Raw genomic sequence first — 24536 nt, forward strand, 5'->3', positions numbered from 1 at the left:
TTAAAGAATTCATTTAAAAAAATCGGTTAGAATTTCATTTTGTAAGTTACATAAAAGTTTTTTTTTTTTTTTGAAATTTATCATTGATTTTCAGGACTATGGTTCGATTTTTTAGTAAACGAGTAATTGAGATGCAACGCTTAAAAGTAAAGAAAAGCATAAATTTATGATTGATAGATTCGAACTTGATTCAATAAAAATAGTTGTTCTTTTTCATCATTGCTAATATTTTTATTATTTTAAAAAGAATGAATCGTTCACTTAATGACAGCATTCTTTTTGAAAACGCTAATTCCAGTGGCAACAGGTGGTACCCTGACATGGAAGGTTCTATTCGAATTCCATTATACGCTTTAATATTTTTGAGTGGACTTTTTGGGAACATACTTGTGATCATCACCTTAGCAAGAAACAGACGACTCAGAATAGTCACTAACGTGTTCCTGCTCAATTTAGCAATCAGTGACCTGCTTTTGGGGGTGTTCTGCATGCCAATTACCCTTGTTGGAACATTATTAAGAAAATTCGTTTTCGGCCCAGCTATGTGCAAAATTATTTCGTATGTTCAAGGTAAGATTTCCACTACTATTTTCGTCACTTTCTTAATGAATTTAGTAGTATGACATTTTTATTAACACGTGACATTAGGGAAACATTTCGTATCAGTTACTCTTTGATTTGTGTATTTGTTATTTAAGATTCATTAAAAATATTGGAGTCAAGTCAAAAAGCAACAAGTGTTAATGATGGGATCAGGCCCGTCATTTGCAAAATTAAGGCAGGGTCGATTGACCCTTCTCCTCCCCCCCCCCCCTTCTTGGATTTAAAAAAGGTAATTTAAAATTATGAATTTTTGCTTGTATTTTGATGTTTCCCCCCTTTAAAATGTGTTGAATTCATATCCTTTGCCCTCCCCCCCCCCTCCACTGGGAAACTATGAAATGACAGGCCTGGGTGGGATATTCTTGAATGGAAACCTACTTTTATAATAGAATTCACCAAAATATCATTAATAAAATCAGCATTTTGTTATTAAAACGAAATAGGTATAATGTACTTTAAAATATCTTTCACATTTAGTAAGCAAGAGTTTAAAAAGTGTCAGCCTTCTTAAAGTTTCAGCTTCTTGTTCAATACTAATACAGGGGGAGATACTTCCTGCACATCCTCATATTAAGGAAGCTGTCCATGCTTCGAACCTAAGTCCATTGTCACTTTTTTTCTTTCGCTTGAATTTTGTTAATTGTATCCAATTTTAAGACTTTTCCACACGTTATCTATGAATTTTTTGATCGCTAATATACATAAAGAAGTTACAGTTTTTGTATTTTTCTCACTTATAATAAATAATCCTGCCTTCATATACGTTGTTCTTAGTATCTTCATATATTATTTTGGATGAAGGTAACTTTAAATAACGAAGGAATTAAGAGTTTAGCAGTTCAGCCATAATAAAGGAGCACAAATGTTAACGATTTTTGATACAAAATCGTGCAATGTTTCCTTTAATAAGAAAATACATTAACTTCTCACTTAACTGGTGTTCAACAGGTGTATACAGTACAAAGTTTCTTATAAAACAGTGTGGACAGAATCTATTGGATATGGAAATATTTTCATTTTAAATCTACTAAAAATGAATGTTCACAAGAAGAGAGCTCAAAAGGATGCGCGAAAAAATGAAGTGCTCAAAAGAAAAAATAACAGCATTAGAAAAAAAAAAAAAAAAAAAAAAAAAACAAGTTTTTACGTCCAACTTTTTACTGCTTTTTTTCTCAAATACTACAACTCTAAAAGCATTAGTGATTTATTTACTGGTTTATTTCCGTTGTCTTAATTTAATAGTATGTATTTAAAGTTCATAAATTTTTCTTCTAAATCATGAAATTTTGAGTGTCACTGTTAATTACATCATTTATATGCTACCATGCATCAGTTAGCTAACTAACCTAATGCTATAAAAATAGTCTAGCTTTGTGCGACTTTAGTGGCAAGATAGAGCACATTTGCTGCAGATTTTAAATCAATGATTATTATTTTTATTTTTTTTCAAATTGTTAAGAGCCACTTTTGCTTCCGGGATCAGATGTAATATCATTTGAAGATTGATAAAAACATGCTTCTAAGCCTATTTTATATCACATTTGCAGTTCCTTTTTGTGGTTTTTTTTTTTTTTTTAGTTTTATCCCACTTTGTGCAGTGGACTTCGTAAAACGACTATTTCTTTTCTTGTTCAAGGGACAAATGCACATATTTAAAACATTGTTCCACTTTTGACCCTTTCTTTACCCTCATTGTGGGATCACTTATTTCAGAACACGTGAATCAACTTTCATATCGATTTTTCGCTTACTTACATTATTTTACAAAATAAATAATTTAGATGTTTCTTGAAGTGCTTCACATGGATTTCCTGGGGTTTATTCAGACCAACAAGAGTCCCATATCAATGAAAGAAAAAATTATAGGAGCATGAGATTTAACTCCTGTTTTACGATTGAATTTAGCCTCAGACGTATCTCATAGTTGTACGTCCCAAGTACGTTGCTAAGTCAGGAAACATTTGAATATCGTTTCTGATAAAAAAAATTTTGAAAAAAAAAAAAAAAAATAGAACCGACTTCAAAATTGCTCTAAAAAGTGAAAAATAATTTTATTCTTTAAACACCATCGATAATACTTTTAAACATAATTTTTGAAGTTGGCGCAAAAACGATCGATAAAATCATTCACAGCAATAACTCAACTACAAGTATAAATTTTACCAGGTCCAGTTTCTTCACTACCACATGCATTAAGCATTGATGACAGCATATTTGAGTAACGATATAACTGTTTCGTTCCTAACTTTGGATGATTTTTTGATAAAAATATGAACGAAGCATGGTTACAATGGATTTTACTTTTTGTTTTTGCGCCAACTTCAAAAATTATGTTTAAAAGTATTATCGATGGTGTTTAAAGAATAAAATTATTTTTCACTTTTTAGAGCAATTTTAAAGTCGGTTCTATTTTTTTTTTTTTTTTTTTTTTTTTTTCAAAAAATTTTTATTTCATTCTTTTTAGTGTAAATGTAGATATTTCAGTAAAAGTAAGAAGTTACCTAGTAAGAAGTTCGGCTCTATATCACTGTATTGCTTTAGAAAAGCCTTTATTCAAAATTATCATTACAATTACTATTAATGTTACTGTTATATGGCACCAAACTTTTATAACAATGAGTTTCATATTGTCGCGTAGATGAAGATAGCGAAGACAATGTGAAAGCCAAATGAAGCGAATACTCGTTATTCTCAACTCGAGATCTTTATTCAGAACCACGAATGAACGTTACATCTCCTTATATACAACTTGAGAAAGTGCTGGAACTTTCCAGACTTGGAAAGATACAGAAATTAATAGAACATTCGAGAAAATACGGGAAACAGTAGAAACAAAAATTTTAGTAAAATTCACTTTATCCTAGTCGGGATTTGAACCCGGGTCGCTCGTGTGGGAGGCGAGAATTCTACCACTGAGCCACCGTTATCCACGAATGAAAAGAGCGAACTTCGCTACAATATCATTTTAATTGCATAAAATTTACTGTTTTTTGCCCATAACTTTTTTTCTAAAGAACAAATATGGTCAAACAAAGTAATGGGACCTAAGTTGAGCCATCCCCTATCCATTAAAAAAAGAATCATCAAAATCGGTTCACTAGGTGAGACGCTATGAGTGGACAAACAAAAAAAAAAAAAACATACATACGGTATGAACTGATAACCGCCTCCTTTTTGAAGTCGGTTAAAAATGTTCAAACTTTAATTGTATTCAATAGAAGTCCGCGTTCGTCATAAAATTCATGCACTGAAACTATGAAACAAGAATCGAACATGTTTGGAATCTTTGTAGGATGTTTTGTGCAACACTTGATGCGTCTATTAACATTTAAAAGGACTGTGATGCATAAATAAAACCATACCGTTTTTACTTACTTTAGAATTAATTAAACTGCTAGTGAATATTAGGGGAAATCGAAGTTACACATTAGATGAGTTGATTACGATAAAAATCAATCCTGAAAACTCGGATTTGCGATGTTTTGAGTTCTAAATTCAGTAAAAAATTGTATGATTTACAGATAGCATTAGTCAGAATGAAATTTACGCCGCAAATAAAAGGAAAAAAAACACAGAACCGATGGAAATCAAACCCTCGACCTCAGCACACGAAGCAAATGCTTCTATCGCTCCGCCACGCAGGCTCCTAACCATGCATTGAAGGATCAAAACAGAATTTCCCTAAGTGTCAAAGAACTCAAGGGTTGTGTTCAAGGTTAGATACACCCATTAATTAATACTAACCAATAATCAATCATAATCTGCTACATTGCGGACTATTTATAATCGGCACATTTTTTGCCTATTATTCATCAGGAAAATAGTTTTTGATTAAAATTACTTTAAGTATGCCTAGAATAAGAGATGACGCTAAATTAGTTTTTAAACAATGAGTAAATGTACTTTTAAAAAAAAGAAGAAAGAAAAGTAGGTAGTTATAAAATGGTTATATGGCAAGTCGTCGGTCTCAGCTCTCCTCAAACTTTTTGATGTAATACTTCTATTCGAACTTTTTTCCCGTCAGTTATTGTATTCACGTTTGCTTGCGTGCTTTATATACACACATTCTATACAATGTTCCAACATGTGTCGTTACTTTTTTTTACTACTCTACCTTTAGCATAGTACTTTAAGCACGCCCGTCATTTAGGGGTTCAGGAGGGATTTATTTCATCCCTTGCTTAAACTAATGTATTTATGTATATATTGGTCTGTTTATTGTCGTTTTATTGACATAATATGCATTGAGTTAATAACCTTTGCTCCCCACTCCCGAAAAACATGTAAATGACGGCCAAGGCTTTTAAGATTCTCTCATCCATACTATTAAAATCTGCTCGCGTCCGTCTGTCAGTCTGTCTGTCTGTCCATCTGAAGAATGAACTTCTCGAGAATCACTGCGAGTGGAGAGTCGAACCAGGTACCGATCGAAATTTTCCAAAGAAAATAATAGGACCAATTTCGTAATTGTACAACTTTAATTAACGGAGATATTAATTAAAACGTTAATTAACGTTACGTTATTCAGGAATTTTTATTTCTTTCCTGTTACCATTTTGCATATGGGTGAGCAAATAAAATTCTAATAATTGTTTCAAAAGGGAATTTTTTGGCTGCTGTCCAAATCGTAAAACAACGCTCGCATCTAGAATTGTATTTTAAAATAGTTTAATTTATATTTTATACTAATGTATAAATCCTAAAACTACTCTTTAAAACATTTTTTTGCCTATAAGTTTATTGCAAAAATTAGCTTCGTTTCTCTTTTATTCTAAGCAATGATTGTTATTTCTTTCTGTTGCCCTTTTACATTTCTGTTAATAAATAACATTTTAACAATTGCTTCAGTGGGACTCACGCCATCAAAACAACCAACCGGGTTAATAGGTTGCTCTATTCGTACATAACCTTTAATTATCCTCTACCTTTTTTTTATATTTTCTACAGCCTACGTTTTTAACTCTTTTCGGCAAATGAAAGTTATTTCTTCAGTTATGTTTATTTATTGTAGTGTAAGTTTATCATTACCAGTCTTATATTTTGGTATATTTAAGGATGTGCGACTAATTATGTTTATTTTTTTGGACTTTTTCTCTTCACATGAGTGAGTTTCAAAATTATAATAACTCTCTTTTTCCTCCCTGTTTTTACTTTTGAAATACATTTTGTACACTGAGAAGAACACGTTAAATTAAGATTGTTTGGATTTCTTTAAATGAAACAGAGTTGAACAAAAAAGTTTGCTTTTATTGATTTTAACTAAAGTTTAGTTGGAATCTGATGACTTGGTATTAAATTAATGCATATTGGTATTTTTCAAGTCTTGATGCGTTAGTTTCACGTAATCAACCAAGCAGCAAGCAGTATGTGTCATTTTATGTAAAAAGCTGATTGTTATTGTACATAAATATTTCAGATATAATCTGTAATTCAGTTTAACGTGAGCACAGATTATAGTTGATAATGCATATATATTCATCTTTTGTGCTAATTGAAAATACTCATAACTTGTATAATTCATAACTATTATTGGCGTTAGTAAGATTTTTTGCCAAAAATGTGTTTTACTGGTGTTTTGCAAACCTTGCATTAAGGCGCATTTATTAATTCCTTAACGCATTAGAAACTGATGTCAGAGTGCTACAAAACATCAACCGGACATTTCTTTCCTTTTTTGGGGAGCCCATGCAACGCCGGGCATGCAGCTAGTAATTTTCATAAAAAAATAAAACCCCTTGATACAGTATCTACTAATAATCCAAAAAAAAAAAAAAAAACTGCTACACTTATAAGGTCGGGACTGATCATGGCAACTTACTAAATACTTTAATAAAAGTCTTAAACGCTATTTTTTTTAAATAAGCAAGAAAATAAATAAAAATAAATCATTTGTCACAAAATTAAACGAACTCAAGTAGAAAAAAAGAATTAAACAATATGGTGATTGAGAAACTGCAGCATTAAAAATCATTACCTTGAAAATAATTCGGATGATCGTCTTTTGCCCCGAGTTCAAGAGTTGGGAATAGTATTTAAATGCTACAGGTACATTAGTGAAACAAAAATAATCGAAAATGCAGCTAATAGTGCTACAGCGAAGTCCCTCTATCGGTTCAATAACGGCAAAGCCACTAATAAAGGCGCTCCAGCTAAAATCATAGATTTGATATTTACTGCAATTTTTTGACGATTCTTTCGTCACGTAAGCTAATTATATATTTCATTATATTTAAGCACGGAAAATTTTATCATATTTTGTATAATATATTTTATATAGAATGGAAAAGAAAGGTGCTTATACCTTTGTAAAATCTTCTCATCATTTTTAGAGCAGATTTGCTACATTTCTTTTAGAACCGCTGTAATGTTATCTTTAAGCATTATCTGTTGTGAGATTTGAAATTTTCGTCATGTGCGTCATGGAACCAATGGAAGTTAGTGCTTTGTAATTGCTTTATTGTGGGTAATTCCACACTGCGGAGAAAATGGTTGCGGTTGCAAGCCAACCGTTTTGAACATCCAATGTGTGCTGCTTACCCGGGTGTAATGAAAATAAGCAGATGTTAATGAAGGACCTGCATCTCTCATCACTGTGCAGGCTCTAGCTCTGAGGGAACGGAACAGAGCTATTTTCATCATAATCTCTATTTTAGAGTGCTTAACTTTCACGACACCTTTACGAGAAAGTTATTGCAACTTGAACAATTGTTTAACAGGCAACAACATCGTCTATAAGTTGCTAATAAACTCCCGATTATCGGTGGTCGGATTATCCGTGACTCTTTTTGCATTTTTTTTTAACGGTGATGCTTTACTATGATTGTGTTATTGTTCATTTTTAGCTTTTACATATATTTTTTACATTTAATGTTATTGTTTATAGCTATAATTTAAATGTATGATTGAGTGTTATGCATAATTTTGAGCTGTTATACACACTAGTATCATTTCTTATCTATTATTCGGATTATCCGCGGTTTTTGCTTATCCGCGGTTACCGTGCCACCCTGTTCAGCGGAAAATTGGGAATTTACTGTATAACAAAATAACAAGTGCTAATTGTTGATTTAGAAACGTAGCTACTTTCATCACTTTTGCTTTCAACGTCTCAAAAAACAGTAAAAATGCGGCCCATTTTGCATAGCACGGTAAAATAAAATGTCTTCTTTTTTCCGCAGAAAATTGGAATTTCAGGCTCATTCAAGTAAAATATTCCCACTACTCGAGAATTTAATTTTGGAATCTAATACTTCTCCTGTATCCACGTATTTTATCGGAAGAAACATCGTTGGATCGCCCAGAAAGGTTTGTGGATGCCGCTCTCGTTTTTCTAGCTAAAGAAACAAATTTCTGCTGAGGTTGACACCACCTCAAATGTTGAGCTGTATTCCTAAACTGCATTATTTCTATGCGGACTTGAATATAAAATCAGAGCAGCAATGTAAATGTCTTCAAATCTACAACTGCATACCGGTGGAAAAAATGTTGACTTTTTTTTTTCCTCCTTGCGATGCCGGATTTGAATGCCTTTTACGACATTTCAAGATGGCATTTCATAACATTGTAAAACTCAATCGAAATTTTTGATGGCGAAAATAATCGTGCGAAATAAGTTTCTGCAAAAACGTTTGTTTTAGCACTGAAAATAAACTACAGATCTTATGCTTCATATTTGAGCCACTTAGAGCAAAAGTAATTTAAGTCTTTTTTTTTTTTTCATATTTTGTTTTCACAACATCAGAAATTAGTTTTCATTTCGTTCTACTTCATGGAAAAGTGGATTAAGTCTAGGTTTAACTCTTTTCCAACAGCCGACAGACAATCAGAAAACGGAGGAGCAGTAAGTAGTGTTTGTTCAAAAGGGGCTACTGAACCATTAGCAACTCAAAATCTTGATCTATTGACTTGCACCGTTTTAGTTCTGAATGTCTTATTTTTAATGGTTCAGATGTGCGAAAAGGGTTCACATAAAATAAGTATTAAATGAGACCCACAACGCGGGTCGTTCTTTCGAAACTTAACAGATGGGTCGTCCTCTTATGAACCTGTCAATTATGGAATGTGAATCATAAAACTGCATTGAAAGTCTTGTTTAGTTTTCTATCTTTACTTTGTTACATGTCAGTTGGAAGGTTAGAAAACTATAAATTTACTTAACGAAACACATAATGGACAATGAAGTAACTGTTATTTCTATTTTTCCACAGGAAGAATAACTAAGTGAGTGCATTCTAAAAAAAGTTTTTTGTAGGTAAATGAACCCTTAAAAATGCAAAACAACTTGAAACTAAAATGACGTTAAATCTTAACTCCAATATTTTTGAGTACTAAAACTTAAACAAGTTTAACGGCATCATTCACAAACTGAGTCGAATTTCTGTCAGATATTCGAACCGCCGATCGAAGTCGTGTTCTACTAATAACAACCTTATTATGAAGCATTCTTATTGCAGAAGGCTTTGATCGGTGTTTCGGTTGTCTGAGGTTCGAAGCGGATGGTGAATAAAGCTAAGCTTGACCACGAAAAGAAGGCATATGACCTTCAAGCGAAACATCATTTGTATCATAATAGGTAGAAACTGCGACAAAGCATCGAATAGTAAGAGGCATGGTCTCGCTAATCTTATCTATTCCAAAAGAATAACAAACAACCTATTACAAATGACACAAATGATGTTTTTGCTTCAAGGTCATCCGCCTTCTTTTCGTGGTCAAGCCATAACTATTTGAATCGTTTGAACTTGATTCTTGTTACATTAAGTACAAAGATATATACAGGACAAGGGTGCAGAAAAAGGTAAGAGAAAATGTGAAGCACTCTTTTGTTCATAGAGATGGTTAAGTTGTTTAGCCAAATGTACTATTTATATAACTTGTTTCCAGCTAAAAAGCTGAAAAATCTAAAAGTTCACACACGCATTGTTATTGGACAACGAACAATTGCACGCACCCGTTAACTTCATTCACCGCAAACGATATGATGCAACAGAAACAAGTTGGGCCAAATAACGTTCTTTTGTTCGTGTCTACATTAGAGACATTTATATGTAACAATACGGAAATAACACACTTTTGATAAAACATTTTCCCCGAATTTCCAAAGAAATACAGGTTAATCGTTCTTTAATTTAAAGCCATTACTTAGCTGTAAAAATTCCCATACTTAAGGGATCAACCATAAAACCGAAAACAGATAAGATGTTTTTGAACGTCGCAATGTACTACAACTAAAAATCAGCGGAAAAGTTTACTTTGTGTGCTATATTTGATGCATTTTTGTAAAAATTTCTCGTAAGTTCTGCCTTTCAGACGGAAAAGGATAAAAAAATACTATCCAAAATGTGTATCTGAAAAATCCAAAATTTTAATCCATTTTTGATTGATGGTATTTTTTTTTTCTTCTGTACCCCATTTGACTAATTACTTTGAGTTATCTGATTGCTTTGCCTAAGTAACGATTCTGTTTCGTCATTCAAACGAGTACTAAACTCTGAAATAAACCCGTTCCAAGGGCAAGAATTTCTTCGAAAAAATCTAAATCAAAAGGGTTAAGCAGTTAATAAAAATATTACCATCAGTTCGTTTCGAGCACCATTTTATGCAGTATTATAAAGAATATTAACAGTCATCTTTAGCAAAACAAATGCAAATCTAAAGTTAACTGTTAAAATAAGAAAAACATTAAAAGCAGAGGTAATTTTAAATACGAATTTTCCCTAGTTAAAAAGTTAATCCAAGACGTTTAGCTGGAAATTATGTAAATTGTTTGCATTTGTGAGAAAGATATTGAAATAAAAATAAAACGCGTTTCTATTTTTAGCTTTTGGTTTTATTTTTCTTTAAAGTTGATTTTACTTTGAATAGTTAAGAAAAATTCCTTATCATGGTAACTTACATTTAAAAGCAAACCTTGTAAGTAATCTTTTCATTAAAAAATACCACATAAGCAACATTTATTTACTTTCTGAGAGACATTTTCTTCAAATATTCTTATTCGGTTTTCACTTATTAGCTTAATGTTACTTTATATTTTATTAAATAAATAAGTAGACTAATACTTATTATTCTAATTCTTACACCAATACTATAAATGAACAAGCTGGGTAAATTTAAATAAGAAAAAAAAAGGAAAGAAACATGTGGCCCTTACCTCGTGAATATCCAATGACAAGACTATTAAATAAAGTAAAATGTTTCTCAGAATTTTTTTCATGAAACTTTTTTTTTTAATATTTTTTGTATAAGAACTTCGTCGGTAAAATCTTTTAGCGCATTTGTGTAAGTCATTAACTGCACTAAAACATTACTTAATTGCACTGCAAATGTTGGCAGATTTAACTGACTTTTGATCAATTACATTTATTTCTGTCGATTCCGCAAGGACTTTTACACGCGCTGTTTTACGTAAACAATTGGAAAACACAGCGTTCTTTTTCTAACAGACTGTTCTTTGAATATCACCTGGCATTTTACTTTCCTGACTATCCTATTTAGGAAAACATTCGCTTAACTTTAAAATAATTAAAATACTCTATTGGCACCTCTCCCTACTTTTTCGTTTTCTATTTCTCGCCCCCGCTCGATATTTTCCCCGTTTAAAACATTCATTTTTGTTTGATGCATTGAATCTACCCATATTGTTCCCTTTTAATGAGACCGATATACTAGTGACTGGATTTAGGAACATCGTAATCATTTCTAAAACTGTTTGCAAATCTTAACACATTATGCAGTTTAAATTTTTTTTCCAGATTCTAATTCATGGTAATTATCAACAGTTCTTTCATAGCTTCTGTGTTTTTCCTATCGAGGTAGTCTTTTAATCTGGCTGCAATCTTATGTTATATCAATCCCTTTTGTCACATAACATTTTTATAATGTTCAGTTTTCTAAGCACGAAATTTTCTAAAACTTTGCAGCAGCATGTTTACCGTCAATATAAAATTGATGTTTAAGATACAATAGAAATTTAATTGAAAACTGCATAGCTATAACATTTTCTAAACCAGCAATGGAAGGCTAAAATTTGCCAATATATTGGTCCACGTCGTACACCTTTTGCAGGGGGCATAGTTTCAGAATGTTTGACATTTTTAACTTAAAGATAAGGAATTTGTAAAGTTTCAGTAACTGCATTAAATGATCGTTTGGGAAGATCATTTACAGTTAACTTTTATAAACCATTATACAGTTATATTGTTATTTTACAGTTATATACAGTTATATTATATTATATTATATAGTTATATGATATTGATATTATACAGTTAACTTTTATAAACCATTTGATTCAACGAACTAATCGTACAGATTAAATATATAGATTCCATAACCAAACAACTATGTATTGAAGCTCCGTAGCAGATTCTTAATAGCAAATACAGAAATTTATGTATATTTATTCATCTTAATATTTATCACTAACTATTTTTTTAAATGTATGATAACTATCAAACATCTTTCGAACATTATAATAGCTTTGTACAATTGAGTTATGAGCACCATCATGTTTTCGATGCCTGAGTACGTTTGGGAATGCATTGGAGCGTTCATTTACTTCACATCGGATAAAGAATCTACAGTCCTTTTAATGAACATCTCTCAAGTGAAATGTGAATGCAAAAACTTCTCGGTGATGAACTTTACCACGCAAAAGTCACAGATAAACATACCAAAACAAATGTTCACTAAAAACGGGAATTACAGCCTAATGCTTAGTAAACTGGAAAAATTTTAATCACCATTCAGTAAAAGTAACGAAAAATGATTACATACCTGCTTTAATGAAGAATAATTCTTGGTATAAAACTGTAGGTGAATATTCCAAATGAGAGGCGGAAATTATTATCAGCCCACGAGGTCGAATTAGCAACACGAAGCGCAGCAAATAGTACACATAACCGAAGCACAACAAATGGTACACATAACCGAAGCACAACCAAATGGTACACACAACCAAAGCACAACATATGGTACACTTAACCGAAGCACAACATAACCACAATTACTCAGATGTCGCTGCCATTCCATCGAATGAAGTAACAGGTATAGCATCTACTGTTGCTAATTCAAAGGATTATTTTGAAATGAAGTATACGCATGTTGAAAGAGATAAAACGGCTAAGATTATCGCTAAAATATATACCCTGGCAGTGTTTTTCACTTGTCTCGGTATGAGACGGATATAGCACCGTATTTACACTAAATTTCGACAAACTTGATAGCATGAAAGAAAAACATTATACTAAGATTAGAAACAAAGATACAGTTAGCCTTCGAATATCTGGCACGTTATTATCGTTTCTGACGCGAAGCTAAATAAGTTCTGGATCGAAATACGTTGCAATTTGTTCTTTTTATTTTTACCTGGAAAAAAATTTCCCTTAGTATACTTTTCGTGTAATTCTCTGGTGAATATTTTGATATAGTCTAATCCTTTAAAGGATTTTTCATTCTGCGCATGCGCGAATGGTAGTAATTCCGTAACCTTCAGAATTTCGTCTTCAAATATACATGGCCAAAAATCAGGTAAATGTCGCAAAAACTACGAGAGGTACCGTTTATGTAGTGAATTGTGTTTTAATGATTCTAAAATAAAATCGATAGTAAGGGATTGCATAACAATCTTGTATACATATTCGCTGTCCTTCATTTCACCTTTGTGATGTTTAACAATTGAAACTTACTATTTACGAACAATCCTTTGCTGTGATTCCTTGTTTCTAGAATTAATGAAAAGTCACTAGATTGTAGATAACATTTTGAAAGCGCAAGCACGCTTTATGCGAACATATACACATTGTTTCAGTTAACTTTTTCAGAACTGCTAAGAAGGTTTCATTGTGACGACTCAAAATCATAGAGCAATGTAGGCTCGGAAATGGTTTCCCGAACTTTGAGAAATGCCGGGAGTATTCCAAACTGTTCGGAGTTCCATGAGCTGAAGACGTGTGGTATGTATTGTAGCCAATGTAAAAACTTCGAACACGTTTGACTCATGTACCCTTTGCTTTTTTACATGTATTACTGAAAAGATTTCTCACTTACGGTCTATTTCTTTATGGTGCTTCTGTGTATATCACCCATTGAAAAGAGATAAAATGGAGTGAGTGAAAATTTTCATTCGTGAAGCTAAGACCCCAAGTCTCGTGATAGAGTTTAAAGCAAAGCATCGGCAGAAATCGGGTTTCGTTTGCTAGTTTCACGCAAAACGTGTGAACCATTCGTCGTTGTTGAGTCACGTGACTTGGGGTCTTTACCTCAGCTTTTGCTAAGTCGCTCATTGGACTTCTAAGATATCACCGCATCGGGAACCCATTTCCGATTCTGCATTGCTTTTTGGTTTCCAGCCGTCATGATGCACCTACCCTCTTAGGAATTTTCAAACAGTTTACTAAAACACTCTGTAAATTAGGGTGCTTCAAAAAAAATGTTTTTTCGAATTTATTTGTTCGTATCCAGTAACTTTTTTAAATTTTTTATAAATATGATGTGTGAAAAATTTCAATCCAATCAAATAATTTTTAAAGGTGGCGCAAAGCAATCGAATTTAGGTGAAAATTTGGCACTTTGGAAAGGTGAAGAATAGTTTCTAATTCCGTTACCCAAAATAATACTACGTTCAGAAGGGTGTAATTTGAAACATGTAAATACTCGACAAGGATAACAAAGTCCGAGCAGTTTAAAATATAGGATTTTCCCTGCCTGTCACAGGGTCAATATAAGTGACAAAAAAGCCACGCTGGTAGTAGCTGCTACAGTAGAAACTATTGGTTAAGAAGTAAAATATTTTACACTTAGTCGCTCGTCTATCTTTCGAAGGCAAACTATTCGCTCCGAATCGGTCATTAACGTTTATAAAACTTTTCATTTATGTGCCCCACTGATAGTGCACTAGAATGAAACACTAATGCAACTTAAGTATATCTGGAAAAACAGTTTTAGTAATATGTATTAGTATCAGGATTGTACATTGATGAACAACTGTTGAGTGCTTTTAAATTATTCAGTAAGGGGAATTGCTATGGCAAGCACCCTTGCACAACTGTTAGATAAATGGTCACTCGATCAGCTCGTACGGGTATTTGCTTGGATACAACAAAAATAGTAATATTGCTACTAAAATTGGAATGTATTTGACATTGAAACAAAATCTAGAAAAACAACTAATGTATTTTGTTTGCCAGAACTGCAGTCTATGCTTTCTTTCGTATTTACACAATGTACGAGACCATCAAAATCTAGCATATACTTACTGTACTGTTTTTTGAACGATTTCAGAAATCATGGTCGACACACGACTTTCATTTTGAAGCTGGAGTGAGAAATGCTGAGGAGTAGACGGCCATTTAAAGCGATATGAAATCAATAAAGGAATTAGCGTTAACCAACTTCTGATTATTCATGCAAGGGAATATTACAGGGGGAGCTTAGCTTGTTTTAATTATTCTGAATGGAGCTATTTTTTATTGCGTACGCTTTCGTGCCTCAGTAGTTATTCATCATTCCAAGTGAATATCAAAGACTCTCTATGTGTGTGGAATCTTCGTAACTATATTTAAACTTGCATAGAGAAAGCAAAGGAATTCTTGTTCAGTAAGTTACCGCCCTATAGCCAGGGCTAAGGCAGAAATACAGGAAACACACCGCCAGCTCAGTCAATTCCAGCCGAGGACTGCAGTTTCGTGCTTATTAGCACTCATCAGCCCGGCATAGGAGTGACTGTAAAGGAATTCTTAACACCTGTATCTTCATTATGAAATAATTTCTGAGACCTTGGTTTCTAGTACCCCTTCCTGGACAAGTAACAAAAAATTATTCGAAACTCCTTAAGCGTCTTGTAGCATACAAAGAGGAAAACCCAGAAATATCAACTGTGGCCAGCGAAAAATTGCCACAACATCTCTGGTATCTCAGTTCAGAGAGTATTTCGCAGCACTAGCTGTATTTGATTTTGATGCCAAGTGGGGGAAAAGAGAAAAAACGAAATAGACTTTAAGGGAAGGATATTCTTGAATTGATGAATATAACGTTATACAGTTTTCTGATGAAAAACATGTTTTTTATCCTACTATTTATAGACAAGTAGCGTTTGAAATTGATTCTGAGCATTGGGAGCTTCAAGATAGCTACCAAGGAAACTTCAAAAAAACAAAGAAACTGAGAGTTGTGAACATAATCCGGAGCATAGCGTGACCTTTATCGAAGTATATTTGCTGAGACTATCACCAATGACGAAGAATAGAAAGTTTATTCTTCAAACGCTTCTAAAACATCGAAAAAGTATAGAAATTGCAATAAAAGTACCTTTAAAAATTAATTTCGAACTTAATGAGTAAGTTATCATACATTCTGTGCATTTGTTTTGTTTTCCCAACTTTCTCTAGATTTAATTGGCTTTTCATATTTTTCTCAACTTGGTTTGTTTTTCATATTTTGTAATTGCAAAATTTCCTTTTTCATAAATACAAAAAATGCACAGCTTAACTATGGTTGGGAAAAATCCAACCTGACACCATTGTGAAGGCCAGGCAATGCCCAATCACAGCATTATGAAGCTGCCTTGTTAGGTTTACCCCAAATGTGGCAATTATGCATTCTTGATCATTTTTATCAATATTACAAAACTTAAGTGTGGCCTGCGCCACCTCTAAATATAAATATGTTTTACTAAAATGTTACACAAACTATCTTTGTATGTAGTGGCACAAAATAAGAGGGTAAGTTTTTTTTTTTTCTTCATAGATTTATGAAACACCCTACTGTACATATGTATCTCTATATATATTTATACGCAGAGCTCAGCAAAGCATAGACGACTAAAATAATACCTTCGTGACTAACTTCTAAGCTACATCATGTGGGAAATACTTTATCTTGCGCTTAAAAATTTCTTCGGACTCTTGTCATTTTATAGTTTTGTTCGGACTTAATGCATACATGAGGCTTGCAAAGTTCCTGGAATTCAAAACGTTTGGTTTCAAATACAGTCGGACCTCCATATATCGAACTTCCACATATCAAAATTTTCTATATATCGAAATCCCAGCAAATTTCTATGTTCATTACATAGAAAAATTGTTTCTATATATCGAAAAAATCTCTATATATCGAATTTTTTTCGAGACATTCGTAGATTTTTTTTTTCTTCTTTAGGCTGTTTGTCTCATTAAAAATAAAGGTTAGGGGAGAAAATTATGTTCACTAAAGGTTGCTACGAAACTCATAAGGAATCTGATGTTGAGGGGTGTGTAGATAGGTCGTTGTTTCGTTCTAGAGTTCTTAAATTCCCTCAAGTTTATTTCAAATACTATCTTAATTGTAACCAGTAACATTGTAAAATCAGTTTCAAGTCTTTTGTCTGTTGATTATCGTTCCTGGTCGTTTTAGCTGCAGTAAAAATCATTCAAGTTAAGTAAATTTTTTACTTTTCTCTCGATTACATTGTCAAAACGAAACTCCCCTATTGTTGCGGATCAAGTTGAATTGCCGAAGAATGAAGATGCATGAAGGCGTAAAAATGTATTTTCTGTTATATTTTTAATTATTTTCATTTAATCCGATGCTCGTATAAATTATAAATTAGGTTTCATCACAAAAGTTAGCTTTAATGTTAATGTTTTAGGAGATTTTTAAGATAAAATAAGATCGTTTCTATATATCGAAATTTCTATATATCGAATTTTTTTCCGGCAATTTGCTACTTCGATATATGGAGGTCCAACTGTACTAACCTACTTCCAAACGAAATGACTTATTTCTTAATACAGATAGAACAACTGTTTCTCGATCAATGATTCTGTTTGAAATTAGTAATGTGCTTTTGCTCACATAAATGCTATAAGGATATTTCTAAATCTATCCGCAGCGGTCTGTATAGCATCGCTGTCTTTTCCTTCTAGTGTGACTCGACTCCCTTTTCTTCAAAAATCTGTTAGTTGCAAGGCAAAATAATTAAATTCAACTTTGCTACGTTCAAGAAAATCTTCCGGTTTCTGGTATAAAAAGGTATTGCCTAATTCATTTAAATATATAGAATTTTCTGAAAGCGGTTCATATAGTTATTCTCAGAAAATTTACAGTATCCAAAGAAGTTTCATTCAAGACACTAAAAAAATTTAACTTTTACCCGAAATTCACGTTTAAAAGTTATATATTGAACTTTAAGATAGTTTTACCTTTTTAAAGAGCTCCTGCTTGTAGATGCAGCCCAGTTTTTAGCATAATGATCTGTGAATGGTAATTTGTCTAGATGATATAGTAATTAACAGCTAAGCACGTACCAATTGGTGAGATAAAAATGTTTTTACAGAGGAAAAACTTTCATTTTCTTGATTTCAATCTGACCTTGAATGTTCAAAAAACATTTCACTTTATCAGGATTAGCGACACCTGTGTTTCCTGTTCATTTATTTCATGTACTTCTTCCTTCTTAGGTTCGGCCATTTCACGAAAAAGTCGTTCTTTTGTCCCGCACGTGACTGTTTATATAATTCATTTAAAAAATAATTTAAAAAGGGAATTGTACAAAATTTCTTAATTACCCTTTTTTTTATTATTTTTAATGAAATAAATGAGCCGTCACGTGCGGAACAAAATTTACTCTTTAACTTACAAAAGAAATTGAGACGAAAGTAAAACACGTTTAAACAACTTGATCTTTATTTTTGCAAACGTAGTTTCTAGATGTTTACTTTCAACAGCAAAAATGGTCAAAGTACGACGTAGAGTAAAGATGCGAACACTTAACATAACAACTAACTGGTCAAAAGACTGGTTAGAAACTTTTGCAATGAAAATGCGAATATCATCTTACCACTTTTGCACATTTGACTTGATTACTTTTCCAAAAAAATATACTGTAAATATTTTGTTGTTTTTTATTTATTTTGAGTAATACTTGTCGGGTGTCGTTATATAGGGTAGACCGGGGCATGTTTACGCAGTGCCCTTTTTTCAAAACGAATTGTAATTGGAGAGCCAACAATCATAACAGATTGATGCTGCTCACTAGCAAATATCCTCACAAGTTTTTGAGCATCAGTCGAGCTTCGGTATGGCAATGCAGAAAGAATAATCTGTTTTCTACCAAGTCGAGTAAATTTTGAGTTGAACGTTTTGAAACTTATTGTGAATAAATAATACTTAGTTAAGAAAGAGCAAATACATAGAAATTAGCCGACTTTTATCCTTTATTGAGAATTGTATTTGTATGAACTGAAATGTTAATATCTTTTTTTGCACGTTAAAAATAGTTCCAAACCTGGTGACGGGGCAAGTTTACGCGTTGACGTCTGAGCACCTTTACGCACGTTTACTGTGTTTTACTTCTAAACGTGTCATGACGCTTTTTTCGCTCCAAACTGTCTCAAAACTTTTTAGTATTTTCAGGCTATTTAGCTTTAAAAATCACCATTCAATTTTTAATTACGTTACACATTCGTGTCTTATTGCTTGCAATCACATAGTGCTGTCTTCATGCCCCTTCAGTCTGTATAATATTATTCAGTCTCTTACTATTCAGTTTGTAATAAATTTCCTTTATTTTAACGATGATAAGACATTATGTTCAAAACAGTAACAGAACCACGTTAGGTGTCAAAATAAATATGCGTAAACGTGACCCCGCATCCTTTCCACCTTTTAAGTTTGTCAATTCCTGTCGTGCGGCCATAATTCGTTAAAAAATTTCACACAAGTCACTGGAATACAAGTAAAAGATCTAACAAGCCTATTCCCATTTATGCATTTGTACACGATTTATTATCAGAAATAGTTTTGCATCATAGAGTTGGTTGCAGGCACACATTCTTCATTTGATGAAACAGATTTTAACTGAGAAAATAAGGGTGAAAAATTCCGCAAATGATAATATAGAACTGAAATATCTCTTTTGTTACTTCGATTTTTCTGCTTTTCGAATCGAAGATTACGTAACACTCAAACATGCTTGTGCAATTTCAACTGTAAAGTTTTGACATGCTTACCTTTTCTCCGCACGCACCCCACCACTTAGCTGTAAGCCTTAGGTTCCACCGTCCGGGAGGTCCGCGTAGCGGTTCCCCCCGCACGGCTTTGTGCGAAGATATGCTTACCTTGGTTTTATGTGCAGTCAGGGCAAAAGCAATAATTTCTGACCCTTTGCTCCTTTTAGTACGTATTAAACACTTAGAAAAAAAATTAATTTGAATTTTATCATCTTGAATTCAAATTATGTTTTTCACAATGACGGGTGTGTGTGGGGGGGGTATGTGTGTTTGTGTGGGGGGGAGTAATGTGTGTTTGTGTGTAGGGGGTATGTGTGTGTGCAGGCATGAGTGTTGGTAGTTGTGTGTATAAGTGTTTGTATTCGTGGGGGCGGGGTATGTGTATGTGTGTGTAGGCATGTCTGTGTGCAGGCATGAATGTGTGGGTAGTTCTGTATATGTGTGTGTATGTGTTTGTGTGTGTGTATGTGTAGGTGTCTGTATCTATGCGTGTGTGTATGTGTTTGCGTTTGTGTGTGTAGGTGTATGTCTGTGTATATGTTTGTGTGCGTATGTGTATTGTTTGTGTGTGAATGTGTGCGTGTGTGTGTGTAGTTGTGTATGTATGCGCGTGTGTGTAGCATATGGATGCAACCTGGAGACGGTTTTCGCTATAGGAGCAGCATCGTGAAGAGCCGGTCGACGGTGGTGCTGCAGAGGGTGCTGACGGAAAATAAAATGATAGCACATCAAAACAGTCAAATAAAAGCATTAAGCAATCGTGATTGCTCAAAAAAAAAAAAAAAAAAAAATCGGGAAAATAAAATGTTTGCTGAAGAGAAAGTTTGAATGGTTCTTTTTTGATAAATCATTGAATAAAATCCTTTATCATAGGTGCTTTGAACTTCCCTTGATTTCTGAGGGAATTTGAAAGTTAGTTTTTCAGGCCTTTATTTAAAAGATACAACATTATCCTTAAATAGTTTGTTTCTAAATGCATAAAAAATAACACCATTATTTAACAAAAAGATTGTACTTCCAAATTTAACTCTTTTCTCTTTTGCGCACTCTCAGTTATTCCGTCCTCATGCTCCGTCTTAAAATGAAATGCAACGGGAAAAAAAATTTACAAAACGCACTTTCTCGTTCTTTTCATTGTTGAAATGTCTTTTAAAGTACTTTGCAAAAGACTTTCTCCAAAGTTTTTACTCCTCCGACTTTTAATGCGATTGAGCTCGAAGATTTTAAAGATTTAAACTCAACTTTAGAAAACAGAAAATACACAATTTAAAAAGATTTTTTTTTAAAAATTCTATGAAAAATGCTTTCAACGTAAGTGAAAAATAATTTATGTTGCATTTCTTACTTTTTTGTTGATGTGTAAATTAAAATATTTTGTTCAATTTCAAATCTTCTCAATATTAATTGAAAACTTTGTATTGCTACACTTTATAGACTAAATTCATTGGAACCTTAATAAGTTGATTATTTCAAAAAAATTCTTCGAATCAATTCTGTCCCTTGTAGTCCAGTCATTGTAGAGATTTCACCTCGGAATGAGAAGCTGTTAACTTTTATAAACCTTTATTTTGCCTTTATAAATATTGCCTCACAAGTCTCCAAAAATCTCGTGTCCACATCTTAAGATAATCAAGGTCTAAGGTCACAAAAATTGTTTTTTTTTTTTTTTTTGCCAATATCTCGCTTTCCATAGGTTTAATGTTATTAACATATGTTTTAAATATTGTAGAGCATAAAATTCTCTACAATTTTTGTAGAAACAATATTTTTTTTTGTACACTTAAACGTTTTTGAGATAGAGAGCAGAGAGCGCGCAGTCCTTGCGTATTTTCAGCAAAATTCGAGGTCAACCGTTACTCCCGATAAACAATGCGCTGCATAAATCAAATATATATGCGTTAAATAACAATCAACTGCTCGCGTAATTTAAAAAAAAATGGTTAAGTTAGATATTTTTATTATATTTTAATTATTCAAATATTTTTTAACTACATTTTAAGTGGGGGAAAATGTGTAACCTTTCAAGTTGTTTTATTACTGTAAAACTTATACCCGGTCATATGGACCTATATAGCAGGAGAGTTTTAATTTATAGCGAGAAGGAACAGATGTTAAATTATATACTTTCAACCAATTCTCTTTTCAACAAACTACAACAAGGGGAATTTTTCTTTAAAAAAGTTATGTGAGGGATTGTCATAAGGATTACATAGAATATTAGAAATTATTGTTTTCGAATAAAAAACTAAACATGATTTTTAAATAAAAGCAAAAAACCCGACTGCGTAAAAACCCTAAAAAATAATTAAAAAAAACTAAAAAGAAAAAATATAAGCCCAGTATAGTTTAGAATGTTATTCAGTACGACTGAATAACTATACCATTAAAATCCCCTCTAAATAAAATAATGGCAATGAAACTAACGAAAACTGAAAAACATTGTTGAGCGCCAGTTTCAAAAAGTGGGAAGTGCAGGGGGAAAACGGCTGTCATGTTTGGATTCAAGGAGTCATTTTACATAAGAATTAGCATGAATTATGTCAGAAGCATTACGCAGGTATTATTTTACCGCAGTGTTTTCTGTATAAAATCAAAAACTATAGCAGAGTACCCAGGGAAAAAAACCACAGCTTCCATACGTGTACAGGAAGTAGTTTTCCTTTATTTGAGTGTAGGAAATGAGTATGAGTGTTTACCAAAGCCCGAAGTGCACACCGTCGGCAAAAATTGCACCTGTACACCAAATTTCATCTTTCTAGACCTTACCGTTTTCCCGCAATGCGCAAACAAACACACACAAATGTCTCATTTTATTAAAGGTAAGATATACAGATTGCTGCATACTTTTGTTTCGGGGTTTCAAGGAACCCCTTTTTCAATGCAAAAGTTGAAAGCTTTTGCATTGAAAAGGGGGATCCTTGAAACCCCGAAATATTACATGTTCATCAAACACTTTTATTTTAAGATTGAAAGACAAATGGCACTCCTAAAGTACATTGTAATGGGCTACTAGTCTTGGAGTTTTAGTACTAGATAACAAGCTTTCAGGAAACTCTTGAACTTCGATGAAGTTAAAAATCCTTTCGCAAATCAAAAAGCAAGGTAGTATGCTTTGAATTTAAGTTCAATGCTGTGAATATGCATACTATCAATGTATGAAAATTTGGTTTTGATGAGTGAATTTCTGCGTTGTATTTTGTTTTCTTTTTAAAGTTGTTATTAGTAGTATTCTGAATTAAAATTATGATTGTTAAAAAAAATTTACTCTTTTTTGGTATTTACTGTTCCGGCAATTAAAATTGTGTAAATTGTTTTCCAGAAGCAGGTTTAATTTTTTTTTCTTATTTTTTTTTTTCTTTTTTCTTGGTGAGACGGACAAAACTGACTAGGGACCCACCTTAGCTCTCAACGGTAGGTACATGACTCCTTAGCAGCAACAAATGGCTGCTATTAAACGCGGGAGGATTGGGAAAGATCGAAAATAAACGGGCAAAGATTTTTGCGTCACATAAAAAAAATATCCTACTCTCGTTGATAGACATTTGAATTTTTTTTTTTTCATTTAGTGAATTCTACATACATAATCACAAACTGAAAAATGTAAATAAATGTTAAATATCACAAACTGAAAATGTACGAACGAGGTTTTTTTTTTTTTTTTTTTTTTTTTTAGCGCACACGTAGTCTTGACTTACGTACATACATGCGTCATTTATTCTCTGCTGAAAATACCCGCCGCCACCCACTCCTATACACAAGTCTTAGTTATTTGATGCTCCAAATTTATACAAAAATGATTTTTACGAATCCTATCAAAATATTTTGACTTGAAGTTAATATTTCTTCTCCTAAATAAAATCAAGGCAATGTCAAGAAAATTGCACAAACAAGCAAAGTATCAAAACCTATTTAATGCCAAAACCTGACTCTTATATTGTTTATAAAAAAAGCTTTAAATATAGTTTGATTGTAAAAAAAATTAAGTATATATCCTTTGTTTTAATATCCAAACGTTCATTGATAAGGTCCTGCACATAAAGTGCCTGTCTTCTCTCTAAACGTTTTTGGAGCCTACTCTTACCCTTCAGTTCATCTTCTTGAAGTTGAGGCTCCTTTCAAAATTGGAGTTAAAGAAAATGAGCCTGTTTCCCTCACTCCGTTCAAAATTATACAAATACGAAATTTGGGGCAAATTTATCGAAGTTTCAGCCCCAACAGTGCTTAAGTATCAGCACAGCAGTTCTAATGCTCAATTGGCTTCTGCAGTTTATCACTGTGTAGTTCAATAACAATCGAGAGGATTTGTTGTTATTTTCAACTGCTTTGTATGACAACCGGTAAAACCAACGAAAATGAACAGCAGACAGCTTAAATAGTAAAATCGAAACCAACAAAAACAAACGAAACAAAATGGAACTCAGAGCCGAAATTTATTGCACGATTTCCTCGAGAGAAAACCTTTAAGAAATAAATATCACTAGAAAGACCCATTAAAATTCACTTTGCTCTCAAAATGAAACCTCAAATTAATAAATTAGCGATAAATTTCATGTTAGAAAATTTTTTGCTACGAATCAGTCGTCCCATTTGATGAAAGGAAGAATATACAGAGGGGAGGGCGGCCCAAAGCGGGTAGGCCTTCGTATGCCCCCCACCCCTAAGGTGTGTAAGCGGCAAGGCATACGTACACTGTTAAAACTACAGGTTGCGTTTGGCACCTTTCAGTGGTGAAACGCTTGTTCACCAGCGACACCCGAAAGAGAGCCGAAATTGCACCCTTAGCAAGGGTGAAAAACTGGCTCCCTTCACCCAACGTGCACCGTAGGTGAAAGATGGTACTCTAGGTGAGAAAAATGGCACCTTTATTGCTTCCTAGAGAGATCCCCTCCCCCCCCCCCCCCCGCGTTTGCGTTTTTTAATACAATTGTGTTTTATTTATTTTGATTT

At 33.0% G+C, this 24536-nt stretch overlaps 1 protein-coding gene across 1 annotated transcript in view; it reads left to right on the forward strand.

Moving 5' to 3' along the window:
* Positions 1-320: 320 nt before the first annotated feature.
* The window catches only part of LOC129231619 (gastrin/cholecystokinin type B receptor-like), a 65110-nt gene continuing 40894 nt past the window's right edge, over positions 321-24536 (forward strand). Inside the window, exon 1 of the mRNA XM_054865985.1 lies at positions 321-570. Within this exon, the coding sequence (XP_054721960.1) occupies positions 321-570 (250 nt within the window). The remainder of the gene's footprint in view (positions 571-24536) is intronic.

This window comes from Uloborus diversus, chromosome 10 (assembly GCF_026930045.1).
Source record: "Uloborus diversus isolate 005 chromosome 10, Udiv.v.3.1, whole genome shotgun sequence".
Classification (NCBI taxonomy): domain Eukaryota; kingdom Metazoa; phylum Arthropoda; class Arachnida; order Araneae; family Uloboridae; genus Uloborus; species Uloborus diversus.